Source organism: Puma concolor, chromosome A3 (genome assembly GCF_028749965.1).
Source record: "Puma concolor isolate L17-30 chromosome A3, mPumCon1.1.hap2, whole genome shotgun sequence".
Classification (NCBI taxonomy): Eukaryota; Metazoa; Chordata; class Mammalia; order Carnivora; family Felidae; genus Puma; species Puma concolor.
Genome location: NC_141669.1, coordinates 102,627,698 through 102,645,924, shown reverse-complemented (window position 1 = coordinate 102,645,924; position 18,227 = coordinate 102,627,698). Strand labels below are relative to the sequence as shown.

General features: G+C 42.9%; 1 protein-coding gene across 1 annotated transcript in view; it reads left to right on the top strand.

Annotated features, from left to right (window-relative positions):
- SPTLC3 (serine palmitoyltransferase long chain base subunit 3) overlaps window positions 1-18,227 on the top strand; it is a 132,855-nt gene that overhangs the window by 84,841 nt on the left and 29,787 nt on the right. The window contains exons 8-9 of the mRNA XM_025932352.2: window positions 2,151-2,370; window positions 10,982-11,108. Coding sequence (XP_025788137.1) covers window positions 2,151-2,370; window positions 10,982-11,108 — 347 coding nt within the window. The remainder of the gene's footprint in view (window positions 1-2,150; window positions 2,371-10,981; window positions 11,109-18,227) is intronic.

Below are 18,227 nucleotides of genomic sequence, written 5' to 3'. Positions count from 1 at the left end.
TGGTGCTGGGAATGCAATATGTACAGCCACTCTGGAGGACAGTTTGGTGGTTTCTTACAAAATGAAACATATTCTTACCATACAATCCAGCAATCATGCTCCTTGGTATTTACCCAAAGGAGTTGAAAATGTGTCCATACAAAATCCTGAAAGTGGATGTTTATAGCATCTTTATTCATAATTGCCAAAACTTGGAAGCAACCAAAATGTCCTTCAAGTCAGAGGATGAATAAGTTAACTGTGCTACATCCAGACAATGGAATGCTATTTGGCACTAAAAATGAAATGAGCTCTCAAGCCATAAAAAGATATGGAAGAGACCTAAATGCATATTAATAAGTGAAAGAAGCCAATCTAAAAAGTCTACCCAGTGCATGATTTCAACTATATGGCATTCTGGATAAGGCAAAACTCTGGAGAGAGTGAAAAGATCAGTAGTTGCCAGGGGTTGGGTGGGGAGAGGAACAAATAAGCAGAACACAGTGGATTTGGGGGGCAGTGAAGATAGTCTGTAAGATATCCTAAGAATGGGTACATGTCCTCATACGTTTGTCCAAATTTACAGAATGCACAACACCAAGAGACAACCCTCATGTTAACTCTGGACTTTGGGTGGTGATGATGTGTCAACATAGGTTCATTTGTAACAAAGGCATTGCTCTGGTGACGGATGTTGATAATGGGGAAAGTTATGCAGATGTGGGGCAGGGAGTGCATGGGAAATCTCTGTACCTTCTGCTCAATTTTGATGTGACCTTAAAACTGCTCTAAATAAGAAAGGCCTTTAAAGAAACCAAAAGTACAAATCCTGCACTTGATGATCATTATACTCCCTCCAGACCAACACTACTTGGCCTGGGCAACTGCACAACCAGCTGGACTGTTTTGACTGAATCGATCTGACACTTAAGTTTATTTTTGTAATGCATTAAATTTAATAAATAAACTAATTAGGAAGAAGGGAGAAGTTCAACTTTCTGTTTGCGTCAATCGATTAGTTCTTGAACTAAATTGAAGGGTTGCTTGAGTTGTTTGACAATCTCCTTTGTGTGGTGAGGGTGAGAGTCTGTGTGTTTTCATAGAACTCGCCTGTCAGTGCAGTCAAAACTGTGTGTGGTATAGACACAGCTCACCAAGTGTTCTGACAACTGATTAAAGCCAAAAGTTCTTTTCAATCCACTGAGTTCCAAAGGTGCCATGTAAATATGAATTTTACTTATTTATTTACTTCATATTTTTCCCTTTGCTGGAGGACTTGAAGTGATTTTGCAATTTACAATACCATGAAAAATTAAGCACTTAGGACTAAAATAAAAGGATTCATCTATGGCAGTGGTTCTCAAAGTGTTGTTCCCAACCAGCGGTAGGATATCTCCTGGGAGCTTGGTAGAAATACAAATTCTCAGCCCACCCCAAATCTGCTAAATCAGGATCTCTGTGGGGAGTTGGAGGGAGGCAGTAATCTGTGTTTTAACAAATAATTCAGGGGATTCTGATGCTCACTCAAGAATGAGAACCATTGGCCTAAAGGAATAAAAAGATGGGACACTACCAGATACCTCAAATAAGCCCTTGATTTCCAATAAGCACTGAAGAAGAGATCCTGAGGACTTTCTATGGTGCTTTTATTAATACTATGTGTCTTAAGCAGAGTTCTTCTGTGTGTTTTTAATTCTTTCCTTTAATCTTTGGCAATTCAAGCACTGAGTTTAGGTCAGATGGAACTGGTCAAACAGAGAGCAGCAACCTGATAAAGATGGATTACCATAGAGCAATTTAATTAAAACTAGAAAAATACCTAGAATCCAAAATGGTCAGTCTAGTTACACTAGTTGACTTTACAAATAAATTGATCAACAATGCAGGGAGCTAGTTGTTTACTTGGGAATTAGCTATAACAACTCAAAGCACTTAAATCTACTGAATGTGAATTATACCAATAAAATAATACCAGATTAGCTTTACAAGATTAACAGAGTAGCAAATATCTTAGCAAAATAGAATATGCCTTAAGAAGAAAGGAATTGCATATCCCTGTCATGGCTGACTGGTGTCAGGGCAGGCTGTCTGAGAAGTACTGGAAGGGAGACCATCACAGAGCTTCCCAAGAAAGTGTACGCAAGTGACAAGCATTTCTCCTTATGCCCTAGCATGGAAGGTTCCATCGTGAATCTGCCCCAGATCGTGGCTCTAAAGAAGAAATACAAGGCTTACCTCTACATAGACGAAGCTCACAGTATTGGGTCCGTGGGCCCAACTGGCCGGGGTGTTGTAGAATTCTTTGGACTGGACCCTCGAGATGTTGATGTGTTTATGGGCACATTCACCAAAAGCTTTGGAGCCTCAGGAGGTTACATAGCTGGAAGGAAGGTAAGAGAGGGACTCCCTGTGTCTATTTAAAGCCTGAACACTCTGGGGACACAGTCTGCAGGGCTTCTCTGGATTCCGTGAGGACTTCAGTTCACTCCACCACACCTCAATAGATCATGGCAACCCAGATACAGTGGCTTCACAGCCAAGTAGACCCAGAATGTCAAAGAATTCACTCTCTAATAGTGAATAGTAATCACATTGTAATAAAATGACAACACCAGAAGTATACACAAAGACTTAGTACAAGGAGAGGTATGGTTCACTCTGCAAGGTAGTATCTAAGGAGTCTTAGAATAAATACCAGTTTTGTAGACAAATGATAGGGGAAGGTATCTTTCAAAAAGAGGGAATAATGTATAGCAAACCACAGAAATTGATAAGGGAACGTTACAGAATGAGAAGTAGTTTGGTTTTTGTAGCATGAAAAACATAAAACAGGTAATAGCAACAGTGGGCAAAGGTCAGATTATTAATGAGGTTGACCCTGTGCTACAAGTTCTGGGTTTTAAGAGTTTTAATCAAAGCCATAGTAAGATCAGAAATGCCTTTTCAAGAGATTTTCTCTGCAAAATAATTCTATCCCACATTTTGGATAAGCCATACATCAAATTGTGTCACCCTCTAATATCTTCTTTGTTAAGATTTTATTTATTTATTTATTTATTTATTTATTTATTTATTTATTTTAAGTAATCTCTGTCCCCAATGTTGGGCTCGAAATCATGACCCTAAGATCAAGAGTCACATGCTATGCCTACTGAGCCAGCCAGATGCCCCTCTAATATCTTATCTACATGATTTTAAATTCTCACCTGATGGAATCAGACTAGTGAGTGTTATCCCTGTTGTTTTAGGGCCAATATCATCAAGGGGATTGCCAATATAAACCAATAAATGTTTAAAAGAAATTAAAGAGAGGGGTGCCAGGGTGGCTCAGTAGGTTAAGCATCCGATTCTTGGTTTGGGCTCAGGTCATGATCTCATTGTTTGTAGGATGGAGCCCCATGTCAGTCTCTGTGCTGCGCATGGAGCCTGCTGAAGATTCCCTCTCTCTCCCTGTCCCCCACCATCTGCCCCTCTCCCCAACTCATGTTCACTTGCTCTCTCTTTCTCAAAATAAATAAACTTTTAAAAAATAATAAAAAATAAAAGAAATTAAAGAGAGGATCTGATTGATAAAGAAGCCTGTTGTCTGCCCTTTATCCAAGTCCTGATAGCTGTCTCATTCAGGCCTACACCTATCCCAAAGTGACTTATGACAGTGATGTTGGCTTCTCTGAGGAGGCACACTGGGCCCAAAACCAGTGCATGCAGGTGGCATCAACAGTTTCTCCAAAATTCCCAATTCCTTACTCATTACTTACACACAAGAGTTCAGACTCCTGGTAAACCAGTTAGACAAATTAGGGATTGTAGCAGAATACAGTCTATTCACTGAAAGCCCATGATTTAAAACAACAGATTTCACTGTGGTCCCTTACCTTGCCATGAGATGCACAAATGCTTCAAATGTTCAGAGTATTCAGTGGTCTTGACCCTTCAATAAGCATTACTTTCTTCTAAGCTCAAAGCATCGTTTTCCATCCTCCCTCCACTGGCCTTTGGGAATTAGTTTGGTAATGCTAAAAACATAGGGAATGCCTAGGATCTACAAAATTTAGCTAAATCTGGTGAAAGGTTAAACGTTCCCTTCTCAACTGTCGAAGCAAGGGGATCAGAGGGTCTCAAATTTAGGAGGTCCCTTATCCGGGTTACATTGCTTTGTGAGCTTGTGGTTTTGTGATTACTTTAGCAGCAGTTCTGAGCTACAAAATTTTTAACCAAGCGTAACTATGTTTCCTGAACCAAGGGCACCTGAATAAACTGAAGCAAGCATATCCTTGAAATGTTGTCAAATTTGGTAGATGTCACATTTTCCCCCTGGAGTTCCTTCATCTGATATCTGCTTTAAACAAAGACCCCTGACTGGCCTGAAGTCAGGTCCAGCTCACTCGGTTCTCTCTTACTCTCCATCCTAAAGTCAGGAGGACCGTTTTAAAAGTGTATTTGTTCTTATCTATATAACTCGTATTCATTTGGGACAGACACTGGGCAATTGTGGAAAATTATCATTTATATTAATTGCAATGCAGAAAAATGTTCATTTCCTTGCTCTTTAAAATACTCATTCTCTGCGCGCCTGGATCCAGAGAACGGCATCATCCTTCCCCCACCCATTTACTTTCCAGAGGAAAGGGCTTCTCCAGGTCTTCTCCCGCTCCACACTATACACTGCAGTCTCTGAATTTACCACTAGATGGCAGCAAGAATTAGAGCGTGTTTGGCAGAGGTCCATTAGTCCCTACAGAGACTTACTGCCCTAAAAGAGCAAGATGCAAAACCTAGAAAACATAGGGCAGTTTCCAAGACGTGGAGGCCACTTGAGAAAGTGTTTATATGTGCCATTCCCTGATGAGTTCAAAATCAGTTAAATACACACCTGTCTGGAATGGTTTTGGTGAGTCTGTGATAAACTCAGATAAATTGGTTTCCTTCAAACCTGCTATGCCTAAGAGTTAATGGAATTTTGGTATCTGCTTGTCTGTACCTTTAGGTTTTTTTTTTTTTTTTAGTTATGTTAATTTTATTTTTTTTAATGTTTGTTTATTTATTTATTTATTTTTGAGAGAGAGCATACATGCATGAGCAGGGGAGGGGCAGAGAGAATCTCAAGCAGGGGATTCAGACAGGACGTGGGGCTGGATCCCACCAACCGATCCCAGGAACTGTGAGACCACGACCTATGCTGAAATCAATAATCTGATGCTTGGGGCACCTGGGTGGCTCAGTCGGTTAAGCGGCCGACCTCGGCTCAGGTCATGATCTCGCGGTCCATGAGTTCAAGCCCCGCGTCGGGCTCTATGCTGACAGCTCAGAGCCTGGAGCCTGTTTCAGATTCTGTGTCTCCCTCTCTCTGACCCTCCCCCGTTCATGCTCTGTCTCTCTGTGTCTCAAAAAAAATAAAATAAAATAAAACGTTAAAAAAAATTAAAAAAAATAATAATCCGATGCTTAATCAACTGAGCCACCCAGGTGCCCCAAGTCATATTAATTTTAAATTACGTGTGGTTTCCATTTAACTCATGGTTTTCAATCCTCTGGATTTTGGATTATTTTTGCAAAAAAAAATTTTCACTTTGACTTTGTTTTGAATTAGGATTTTTAATTAATAGGTCATAGGATTGGACAAATGCTAACAGTTTTAATTTGAAAGAAATCTTTCCACTTACCTATTTAAATAATTAGAAGAGTTTTCAGAGTTTAATCATATTTTCTCCCGGATATTTTGCAGTGTATACTTCAGTTTGGGGGTATACTGCAAAATATCCAGGATTCTAACCTTTGAGTACAAAAGCAACAAAATTTACCCCTAAGAATGTTAAAATGCACACACTAGAACTTTACATTTTTCTGAAACCCTAATAATTTCAATTTCACTGTGTTCATGGGGTTCTTAGTGAATCTTGAGATTTGAAAATAATTACTTGGGCCAAAATATCTAGAAAAACGTACAACTGTCTGGCTCTCTTTTTAAATGTCAGTGTTAGGGTTAAAAGTAGAGAGACTATGTTCCTAATAGCAGTTTCTAGGAGGCTCTAGAAGTCTTTGTGGAGTTGATCAAAGTCAGGACTACAGTCTTTGTTAGCCACCAGACATGTCACAGAAAGAAAAGTGTTTGGAAACAAGGGGAGAAAAAAATGATTTGGTGCTAAGATAGTATCACTGAGAGTAAAGATTCTGTCTTGGCCTCAGGCTTGCTGTCAGAGAATGTCCGACAAAGTCATCTCTGCTTGTTGTAATTTACTGCCCTGGCCTCGACCTTCTCTCCCCGCTTTAGGGAGACCGCCCAAATGGTCTCTCCAGAGCCAGCAAGATTTTGCTATTTTGTTCACTTTGAGTTTAGAACTGCTGTAGATGATCTGTGAGCAGCCCAACTTGGAACATTCTGTCCTTTCGAGACCTTTGAGGTATCAGATAATGACTTCTCTCCACCTGTTAGAGCCTGAGCTGATGGGGCTAGGTTTCTTATTTTTGTTTTTTAATGTGTGTGTGGATCCAGTTGCTAAGGAGGTGTGGTCAACACTGAAGACCCTGATTTTGAGGGGTCCAAATATGTCTCAGGCATGGATCCTGAGTCCCCTTCCATGCCTGCTGCTAACCACTGGCTTTCATAGTCTCCATAGGCTGAGAAGATTGCAAGCAAGTGAAGAAAAGGTAGCCTTAATGATTGATAGATGGCAGGGCTAGAATTCTGGAGGAGGGAAGTCTGACAGGGCAGCCAAGTTTGGGGTGAGCGTTAGCCCCAGAAGCCTGTGTGCCAGACAAAGGCAGGCCTCTTGCAGAAGCTAGCTCTGCCCTGTCTGCTCAGCCCCGGCTATATTTAACAGCCCTTTGAAGTAAATGGGGGTCATGGTATGAACACCGAGATGTTTATTCTAAGAGCCTCCTGTCTGACTTCCTCAGCAAACTACCCTTGCCCTTGAACTCCAGGCCTATGGGTAGAGAAAATAATCAGGGTTTTGAACTTACAAAAAAGACTTGGAAACCTTGGTAGGAGGAGACCTCTAACCCACCCTGAAGGAAGACATAACCCAGACTTTCCTTGAAAAGACCAAAGCAAACTCTTAATTCATGGCTCCTGGTGCCCAGTGGGGGAATGAGAAGAGGGAACCAGAAACCAGGCATCAAGACCTTCCTTGATGCTCAGCAGAAGTTACTTAAAGAGCCCCTCTTTCTGAACCACACAAGAAAACTAGCACTGTCCACAAACTAAGACCTTCAGAGGGAGGGGACCCAGTCTAAAAGAAATAAGATGGTGGGCAAGATAGTCTTAATGTTAAAAGGGAATGATAACTGCTTTGATGAGGCATTTATTCAAACTAAGAATGCACATGACTTTGGCTTTATGAAATTTCCCAATTTGGAAAGGAAAATTAGGGGCTGAGGACATTGAGAAGAGCCCTTTAGGGACGCAAGAAAGCTTTGTTTTGTTTCTTTGTCTGATCTTTGTCAGTGATGCCCCAAAATGAAGAGAATGTTTCTATTCTTATTCCTAAGCATACAGCTTAGTTACCCTCTATATACCCTATATACTTCAGGGACCCTCCCCATCCTTCCTCACTCCCTAAAACCCCTCTTCTTTTCATTAGATCATCAGTATTTACCAGGCCCCTGCTAGGTACCCACCATTCTGGACTTTAGAAGAGTGTTTAATCCATCCCTGCTCTCAAGGGGGTCTCACTCCCCTTGGAGAAACAAGAGCAATAGCCCCAAAGAATTTTGAGACTGATGTGATTCGGTCTGTAGTTTAGTGCTGTTGACACTTGAGTATATTAGGGATTCTTCCCACCTCCCCCCAAAAAGGAGCAATCTGTGGATCAGGGAAAGTACCACAGTGAAGTACAAGTGAAGGTGGTAGTCTCTGTGCTCCCCTACCCGCCTCACCGCATGCCAGGCCAGCCCCTCTGGTCTGGAGAAGTATTGTAGTGTGGTGCTAAAGGTGGGGATTCCAGAGCCAGGCCGTTTGGGTCCAAATCCTTGTTATCCAACCATGTTTTGGTTGGATAATGAGCCACCCAAGCACATCTTTAAGGATTTTTTAAATTTTTTTCATTTATTTTGGGGGGTGCAGAAAGAGAGGGAGAGAGAACCCCAACAGGCTCTGTGCTGTCAGCCCAGAGCCCTATGCGGTCTCACAGACCGTGAGATCATGACCTGAGCCAAAATCAAGAGTTAGACACTTAAACTGACTGAGCTACCCAGGTGCCCCCTAGGTACTACATATATATTAACTCATTTAATTTTCATAATGACCCTGAAGTTAGTATTACTATTATCTCATTTTTCAGAGAAGAAAAGTAAAACCCAGAGAGATTTAGTAACTTGCCGATGGTCACACATCAGTAAGTGGCAGAGCCAGGATTTGAACCCAAGCAGTCAGGTTCCAGAGCTTGTCCTGTAACTCCTTGATCATGCTTCCCTTCAAGGGAATAACTTTGTTGTGGGAAAATTTTCCCTCTACTCCCGACTGACTCTTTATGCTTTGCTGATAAGATGCCGGCCTCATTCCTAATTTTAGCACAGCCCATGCCTTTCCCTTCCTCTGCATCTGTCCAAATCCATCCATCCTTCAAGGCCAGATCACCTCCTTGAAGCAGCCCCTTCCAGCCTTAGTCCACATGAGCCCCCATCATCCTGTCACCTGTGCCCTACCCACTCTCTCCTACTCAGCTTCCCCAGCATTGTCAGGAGGCACCAACTCTCAACATAGAAAGAAAACCTTTGATGTTGCTCATGGAGCAGCACTGAGCATAATGCTGTGAAGAACAGCCTGGCTTCAGCTACCCTGGAAAATGACCATCTCTCTCTCTCTCTCTCTCTCTCTCTCTCTCTCTCTCTCTCTCCCCCTCTGAGCTGCACACTCTCCACCCCCACCCCTGCCCCCCAATCCTCCAGAGTGAACTTTCCAAATACTGTGTGGCCAATGCTTTAAGTCAGGCCATCATGATGCACATACTCTTTGACTATGGTGAAAACCCACCCAACTGCCTGTATGAGATTCACTAAACAAAAGCATAGATGGAAACTTAATTTTAATTTTAATGTAAGTGGATAATGGCTACCAGGGACTAGTCTTTATATCTTCCTTCTCTTCTTAGGCTCCCATATCTAGAACAGAGCCTGGAGCAAATCCTTGTACAAATTTGCTGAAGGAAAAATGAAAGCAGAGAAGAAGGCCCCAGGGGTAGGGAGAAGAAAGAAAAGGGACAGGAAAGGATAAGAAAGGATAGGGAAGGGAAGGGAAGAAGGAAATACTTAGGAATGGAGAGGAGAAAAAGATTTAAATGGAGAATTTGAAACAAAAAAGGGAATCAGAGTAGAAGGAAGAAACGAAAGAAATGAGTATGAAATGAAGGACAATAGAAAGAAAGTTGGGGAAGAAGGATGATGGAAGAGGAGATTTAGAATGAAGGACACATTGAAGGAGGCAGGAAGGGACAGAATGGAGCTGCTAGTGTCCCCCATGGGCCAGGTAGGTGCATCACATCATCAACCACCTGTGAGATGGGCCGTTCACTTTACTGAGGAAGATGAGCTCAGAATGCTTAAAACGGTGGGACCCCTGAGTGGCTCAGTTGGTTGGGCGTTCGACATTGGTTCAGGTCCTGATCTCACAGCTTGTGGGTTCGAGCCCACATTAGCCTTGCTGCTGTCAGGGCGGAGCCAGCTTCCGATCTTCTGTTCCCCCTCTCTCTCTCTGTCCCTTCCCCACTGGCACTCTTCCTCTCAAAACTAAATAAAACATTAAAAAATTTAGAAAAAAAGAATGTTTAAAATGCTTGTGAACAACCATAGTACCCATTCTCCAAGCGAGATGGAAAAGTGAAGGGTGGGCACAGTCCCAGGCTTAGGGGTGGAAATGGGTGTTTAGGAGGAGATGGGTCTGCCCAAAGCAGGGCTTTACCCAGTTCACCTTATGAGGGAATAGATCAGAAAAGACCCCTCAGTGGGATTCTAAACTGTCTCCTCATCTTTGAAGAGAAGGTGGCTGATCCTTTTCTGACTCATTGCTAATTTGAGAACTATCATCAGCCCACTAGCTCTTCTGCAGAGCATCCTGAGGGTCCTAAGCCATGAGCCAGCACAGGTGGACCAGTGGATGGTCCAGTCAGTCAATACTGAGCACCTCCAGATGCAAGCTTATGGCCCTCCCTACTGTGGCATTGTGTTATAGGAGCTTCTTAAGGCTTTCAGCAAGCTTACCTGGGACCTTCTATTTGGCCTCAGGAGTCAGTCATGCAAGTAAAAAGTCATTCCTATCACTAAAGACCAGCATCTGCAGTGGGTCAGCACTCCAAATAACGTTGCACAAAAATTGCAATAGCTGTCTGCTGACCAAGGCATAACCAGAGTCTATCTTGTCCTCATGTATAATCTGGTTTAATTTCCCACCTCTCCCTTCTGCCACTCCCTTTTCTTCTTTATCTGTCTTGATTCTTTAAGACCATTCCTCCTCTTCACTGAAGCCCTCCCTCCCCATCTCCTCCTCTTCACTGAAGCCCTCCTTCCCACTCTGCTCCCACTAGTAATACCCATCCCTGTCTTCCAAAGTCTTATCACCCTATTGCATATACAGGTTTGCACGTCCTGCTACTTTTCCTCCCATTACTTTTCCCTGGGCACAATCTAATGTTGTAGGCTCAAGGGCAAGAAGCACATCCTGTATTCTTTGGAGATTCCTGCATACAAAGCCAGTGCTCCTACGTGCTAGGTATTCAACAAATGTTTGGGAAATCCTTTTTCCTTTACACATGTAGTTTTGCCTTACAGACTTTAACTCCGAATTCTCAGCATCCCACTTTTGTATGCCACGTAGGTTTTTGAGGGAGAGGCTAAGAAGAAGAGATAACACAAAATAAACTGTTTGGTGATTCCCCCTTGAAAATCAGACCACATTCGAGAATCAAATGTCTTGTCCTATGGTAGGTGGGGAGGGGATGAGATATAATTCTCACCACAAACACTGAGACTTATTTGCCTTCTTTTGGGGCTTACTCTTTTATTAAAGGACCTTGTGGATTATTTACGAGTTCACTCACATAGTGCTGCTTATGCTACATCCATGAGCCCACCGATAGCAGAGCAAATCATCAGATCAATGAAATTTATCATGGGACTGGATGGAACCACACAAGGTAAGAGGGTATGAGGGGAGCACAACTCCCGTAAATCCTTCCTTAAACTTCTCTCTGTCTCCCTTCTGCCTTATCAATCTGCCCCCTTCTCAGATATATACCTTTGTCTTCACCCAATTTGTAAAATCAATTTGTACAAACCCAATTTGTACGTGATATATAATAACCCATAGTACAAAAATACACTAGCACACACACAAAAAGAAAGAAATGCTTTTTTTTAAGCAAAGAAAACTTTCTAATTCACCTCTTAACATGATCAGCAAAGTTGGATAATTTTGTGGGATCAGTTCCATTAAAATGAAGCAAACAGCGGTATGTGTTTGCCTGTGCCTGCTTGGGGCCGTCACTTGTGTTTCCCTGGAAACAAGCCAGAGGTTGGGAAGGGTTTGGTTACCACTGCCCACTTGAGGATATGTGGACAGAACACACACGACAACTTCCCAGTCGTTTTGCAGACATTTGGGTCACCACAGCCAAAGTGTGTTTCTTTGCTCAAGCCAAAGGAGCTTAATCGTCTCTTTGAAAAATTGTTTCATCAAAGCCTTTTGGAACTCTCCTTCTATCTCTTAGATACAGCTTACAGAGCTTCTACTACATATCACAGTGGGGATACAATGATGAATAAGGCAGTCTTGCTGCCAGGCAATCGAGTGAGTGCATTTATGGAAGTAGCAGATTATCCTGGCCCCAGGACTGGTCCCTGAGCCATAAAATCCATGTGCCCTCCCCCCCACCCCCCCACCTCCCAGCTGGTGGGAAGCCCTCCATTGTTGAGTGCAACCTTCCAAGCCTCCTGCTTCAGTACAAGCATGGGGAGATCCATTTCCCAATTTTATTAAAACAGCAGAGTACTTTATTCACATGCAAATTTTACCCAGAAGTCTCCTATATACAACAGATCGGAACAGGGCTGAGCTGGTTGAAGTTGTGTCTCTACCTACCTTCATGCTGGCAGCCCCCGAGGTCCTAGTGCTCCCCAGGACACTGGTTTGAAAATCCCCGAGATAGACCTTTACTTTTCACTAAAACAGGAAAATGGCTTGCAGAAAGATTTTCTTCTTCCATGTAAAATGCAGTGATTGATTGTTCTCCAAAGTCTCTTCCAACCTTGTCTTTGGGGTTTTATGATTCTGTCTGTTGTTGAATCGTCCGCGTGCAAAGGAAATAAAAATCCAATCTAGGGAGTCCATGTGGTGCAATGGTTAAAGGCATAAACTGAAAGCTGCTACCTGGATGTGACTCCTGGGATGCTATTTACTCGTGCTTTAACAAGTGATTTAACTTATCTGTTCACCTCTGAGCAAGTTTACCTCCCAATGTGTCGTTCCTCCCACTGTAAAATTAGGAAAATAATATTGATTGAGCTCATGTTTCTGTGAAAATTAGGTAAATTAAGATATATAAAATTCTTAAAATTATGTCTGAAAACAATTATTTAGTGACCATCTTATAATTGCTCACTACTGTTATTTGCTATTATTATTGAGGTGTTCAAATCTCAGGTGATAAGTATTTGGACCACATAGAGGGGTGCTGTAGGAAAGATTCTTATGATGGAAGAGAGGTAAGACTAGATGTCCTCCAAGGCCCTGGATTAGTCAGGATAAGAAAAGTTATGCCACCATAACAAATAAACCCTGAAAATCTCTATGGCTTCCTGGAACCAAAGTTTAGTTCTTGCTCATGCCAAGTCTAATACAAATAGACAACTCTCTGCACAGCTGTCCTCCATGGGGGCAGTGACTCAGGCTACTTGTAGCCTGAGGCTTGGCAGTCTCCTGGCAGAGAACAGAGGAGCATCCACCTGGAAAAGACACTTACCACATCGCTTATAGTCCTTTGGCCAAAACTAGGCATATGACCACACCCAAATTTGTGGGAGAGGGATTTAGTAAATTAAAGGATATGGCAGAGATAAGCAGATAACCTTTCAACCTTTTAAAACCAAAGCTAGAAATAGAGTTGCTCCCATGTGAGCTGTCCTAGTTGCATGAAAAAACTGGTCTGGAACCTCTGGCTTCTCAGGAAGCTATATTGATGATCTTCCTGAACTTCATGCATTTCTTAATGGAAAACAGTTGTTTGAAATTTAAGCTAAAATACGAGTTAAATTAATTGTCCTACAGTGACAAAAATGGTATTATTTTAAAGTTGAATAACTAGGAGAGGTGCCTGGGGATACCTCAGTTAAGTGTCTGAGTGTTGGTTTTGGCTCAGGTCATGATCTGGTGGTTCATGAGTTCGAGCCCCACATCAGGCTCCACACTGACAGTGCAGAGCCTGCTTGGGATTCTCTCTCTCTCTCCCTCTCTCTCTGCCCCTCCCCTCCTTGTGTTCTCTCTCTCATGTAATGAATAAACTGAAAGAAAGAAAGAAAGAAAGAAAGAAAGAAAGAAAGAAAGAAAGAAAGAAAGAAAGAAAGAGGAAGGAAGGAAGGAAGGAAGGAAGGAAGGAAGGAAGGAAGGAAGGAAGTTAGTTATCCAAAAATTAGGAGCACTAATTTCTTAAACCTTTTAGTGTATATGCTCTCAGAGTCAGTTAATTTACATGTACCCAACCTGATAATCATTTCCTTGCCTCCTCTGGATTGGTTTACCTCTTCATCACAGACAGAACTCACTCTGTTTATCTGATCACAGATGAAGATCTGCAGAAAAACCACATTGAAAGATTTGATCATTTGTTCTTTGATAGTCTTCTAGCATCAATTTTTCTTCCTCTGAGGTGGGAGATATTTCCCTTGGTTCTCTCTCTTAGCCTTCTAATTAATTAGTTGGTTATTATTCTTTTTACCTCCCAGTTAAACTTTCTCACTTTACTCCTTCTGCCATCTTAATAGGGAAAAGAAAGAAAAAAGAACAGAGAAGGCAATGTGTGGTGTCTGTTTTCTAAGAGCCAAGATGGGAGGACCCAAGGGGAAAGACAGGACAATTTCTTTTCAAAGGGATGAACAAAGGAAAGTAGTAGAAAAGAAAATTGACAGAATCATCAGCCAAGTTTCAGATGGTTCTGCCTGACACATCTTTTGAAGAATTCAAAGGCACCAGTGAATATTCATGCTGGCCTCATTTACAACAATGCCTGCTTTAAATGAAATGAATAGGACAGGTTGGGAATATTGCATTAACTCACCCCTTTCTGCTGAGTTATACCGACACTCGGGGTAAAGTTGCCTGGAGCTCAAAGGGATGTACTATGTCATGCCAGAGCTGCCTTACAGGATCTGAGAAAGAGAGCCAGGCTCCGAGCCTTCATCTTTGGCCCACTCCACTGCAACTGTGATTGGAGCCTTTCAAGGCTTTGTTTCAGGTTGAGTTTGGGGAGCAGTTGGCCAGATCTGTCCCTTGATGAATATCTTCACTTTAATCTGCAATGCAAAGCCATAGGCTTCAAAGAGAGGCAAGCTACAGGAATAAGGTCAGTGTTCCTTTGAAGCCAAAGTTCAAAGATGAAATAGCAGTCTCAGTGAAATGACAATGTTTATGCACAGCCACCTTCCCTCTGCAGCCAGGCTGCTCCTGGAGTTAATGCACACAGGCTGAGGGGCTGCAGGCCATGCATGCATTCCACATGCACCAAGGCCCTTTTAATCTCCTGGCCTGTCACATCATGCTGCACAATAAGCCCAAAGTGGAGATTTGGTTTCTCCATCCTAATGGTGGTTGGGTGGTCCATAAGCCAAGTCGATGCTGTAAGCCCCTTAAAGGCAAGAAATGTGTCTTGAATTAATCTGGTGTTCCTGTGAGTGTCAGACCCGGTGCTCGGCTTAATAAATACGTCATGATTCACCTTCCATCTCACTGGGCTCCTCGATTTCAGGTCAGTGTTTATGCTAAACGAGATCTAGAGGATGTTTATCTCACAGGACTGGAAGCCTGGAATCCATTCCACGCCCATGCAGCAGCTGGAGGGATCACTCAGTATTTGGGATCCTCTGTACCTGACACCACTTTTGAAGGGGTCCAGAAAGATTGCAGCTTGATCATTCTCTTCACCTAGCCGTGGCATAAGCCACCACGGGAGGCTAAGCCCCAAACCATAGCAACCCCCCTAAGAAAGCACTGGCAACAACTGTCTTATTATTTATTTTTTTTTTCAACGTTTATTTATTTTTGGGACAGAGAGAGACAGAGCATGAACAGGGGAGGGGCAGAGAGAGAGGGAGACACAGAATCGGAAACAGGCTCCAGGCTCTGAGCCATCAGCCCAGAGCCTGACGCGGGGCTCGAACTCCCGGACCGCGAGATCGTGACCTGGCTGAAGTCGGACGCTTAACCGACTGCGCCACCCAGGCGCCCCTTATTATTTATTTAAATCTTTGATTCATATTTTTTTAATTAATCAGTAATATTCTTTTTGTACTTCCAATCTTGGCCTCCTTCCGCACTCTCCCTTTCCCCACCCTGGGTAATCTTTGCCTTCTCAGAGAATATAGAAGGTGTATCTCATGGAGGATTAAGGGTGTGCACTCTGGAGCAGCTGGTGGCTCAGTCGGTTAAGCTTCTGACTTCAGCTCAGGTTATGATCTTGAGGTTCACAAGTTCAAGCCCTGTGTCAGGCTCTGTGCTGACAGCTCAGAGCCTGGAGCCTGCTTCGGATTGTGTGCTCCCTCTCTCTCTCTGTCCCTCCCCTGCTTGTGCTCTCTGTCTCTCAAAAATAAAAAAAGTTAAAAAAAAAAATGGGTGTGTGCAATCTGCAGCCAGACTGCATATAGCCCAGTCTCCCTGCCACCCTTGTTCTGTGACCGGCAAGCTACTTAGTCTTGCTTAGCCTTGGTCCCTTATCTTTAATTGGGGTCATACATAGGCATAAATAATGTGAGGGACTTAGCGTGATGCTTGATACATAGTAAATACTCAATTAAAGCTAACAGTTACTATTATTTTAATTCATCTGCTTTCTGTCCTCCAAATTTTCAATAGTTTTTACTCATTCTAGGATTCTGCCTTTCTCTTAGACCTCCACCTACTCCATCAGCAAATCCCACAGCACATCCTTTGATGTATGTCCAGAATCTGGTCCCTTCTTGCCAGCCCCAACTCTACCTGTCAGCTCCCACCTGGATTACTGGAGTATCCTCCTGAATATTCTTTCCATTCTGCTCTTGCCTTTTGATGATTTGTTTTCCATACAGAAACCAAAGCAATCTTTTAAAGAAATGTAACTCAGAATACCCCTAGTGCAAAACTTTTCATTGCTTCCCATCTTACTGGAGTGTGGAGTTCAGAATGTGGTCTTCAAGGCTTCTCCTGATAAGGTCTTCTGTTTTCCCACCATCTTTCCACCATCAGTCCACTCCAAGCAGCTGGCATCCTCATTCTTCAGGGAATGGCTCCTGCATTGGGTCTTTGCCCTTGTTGGTCTCTCCAGACCAGCATTTCTGACCAATATCTGTGTGGCCCACTCCCTCACATTTCTGGCATCTTTGCCAAACATCAGCTGTGAGGAGAGCGACCCTATCCTAAACTACACTCTCGCCTTACCTTGCTTTAGTCTCCATGGCATTTATGAGCACCTGAAAAATTACATATGCATCTCCTCATTTTTCGTTTTCCCTCATTAGAATGTAAACTCCAGGTGAACAAGCATTTTGTCCATTTTATTCATTACACTGAGAATAGTGCCTGGCAGTTACAGTTTCTCAACAAATACTTGTTCAAATACAGAATCCTCACTTTCCCTTTTAGCCCAGCAAATAAATGACTAGTCTCCACATCTCTGTGCTTGATTCTCTCCCTCCCCACCTTCTATAGGCACTGCCTCTTTTCTCAGGGATGTTCATTTCCTTCATCCTAAAAAGTTTTCCCTTATCCCTTCTTCCTCTTCCAACAGCAAGCAAGTTGCCTGTCTTCCATTGCTACAGACCTTCCTGAAACACTGACTGGTTCTGCCTGCTTCCCCCCCTCCTCCCCACTCATTTTCCAGCAACTTCATCTCATCCTCTGCCCATTTCCATGGACTCTGCTCCCTCCAAGGTCACCCCTGCTCACCTACTCCACTGGCCCTTCCCCAGCCAGACTGGTCTGACCTCTCTACCTCTTCTTCTCTTTGCAGTCTACCCTTAGTTGTGCAGACACTCTTCTTTTCTGGTTCCTTTTTTATTTTTCTGTCTGTTCTCCCCCCCGCCCTTTTCTCTCTCTCTCTTTTAGTGTTTTTATTTATTTTTAAGAGAGAGGCAGAGAACAAGCAGGACAGGTGCCGAAAGAGAGGGGGAGAGAGAATCCGAAGCAGGCTCTGAGGTGTCAGCCCAGAGCCCAATTTGGGGCTGGATCCCATGAACTGCAAGATCATGACCTGAGCCGAAACCAAGAGTCAGATGCTTAACAGACTGAGCCGCCCAGGCACCCCCCACTTCCCTTCTCTGTTAGACATGTTCCCTGTCTTCATTTGCCAGAATTTCATCCTCTGTTTTCTTTACATTTCCCTCTGCATAAGCACACCCCCCACACACACCTTATCCTTTCTCTTATGCAGAAACATGGGTCTCAGATCTGAGCCTGTATCATAATCACCTGGAGAGATAGTGGAAATGGATTGCCAACAGTTTCTGACTCAGAAATGCTTGTTGCACGTCTCACAAGCTTCCAAGCAATGCTGATACTGTGGCCCCAGGGACCACACTTTGAGAATCACAGCTGTATGATGATCTGTAGTCATTTTCTCCCTCCCATCGGATTCTCCCATCACTCCATGAAACATGAAGTGATGATAGGTGACACGTAGACAACCTTTTCAGACATTGGTGACATTATAATTAGAATATAAATGTAATGAGCAAAGCTAGATGTAGACATAAGGCAAGAATCCCAAGAAAGAGGCTTGACCATGGTGGGCAAGTTCAATGCTGAGATGGCTGATATTAAATATTCAAAGATTTCTGCTTGACTCTTTTGATGAAAAGATGGCCCAGAACAGATATTTTATCATCATCTGTATTATGGCCAATGCACAATTAGGGCTTAGCACATTTCTTTTTAATTCAACTTGGAGAATATGTTTTGGAAGCCTACTATGTATCAGGCACTGTGCTTACCACCAGTGATATGAAGATGATCGTTTCTATTCATAAGAAATCCACAATCCATTAGTGCCTGATAGCCAAGGGCTTTGTGCCCT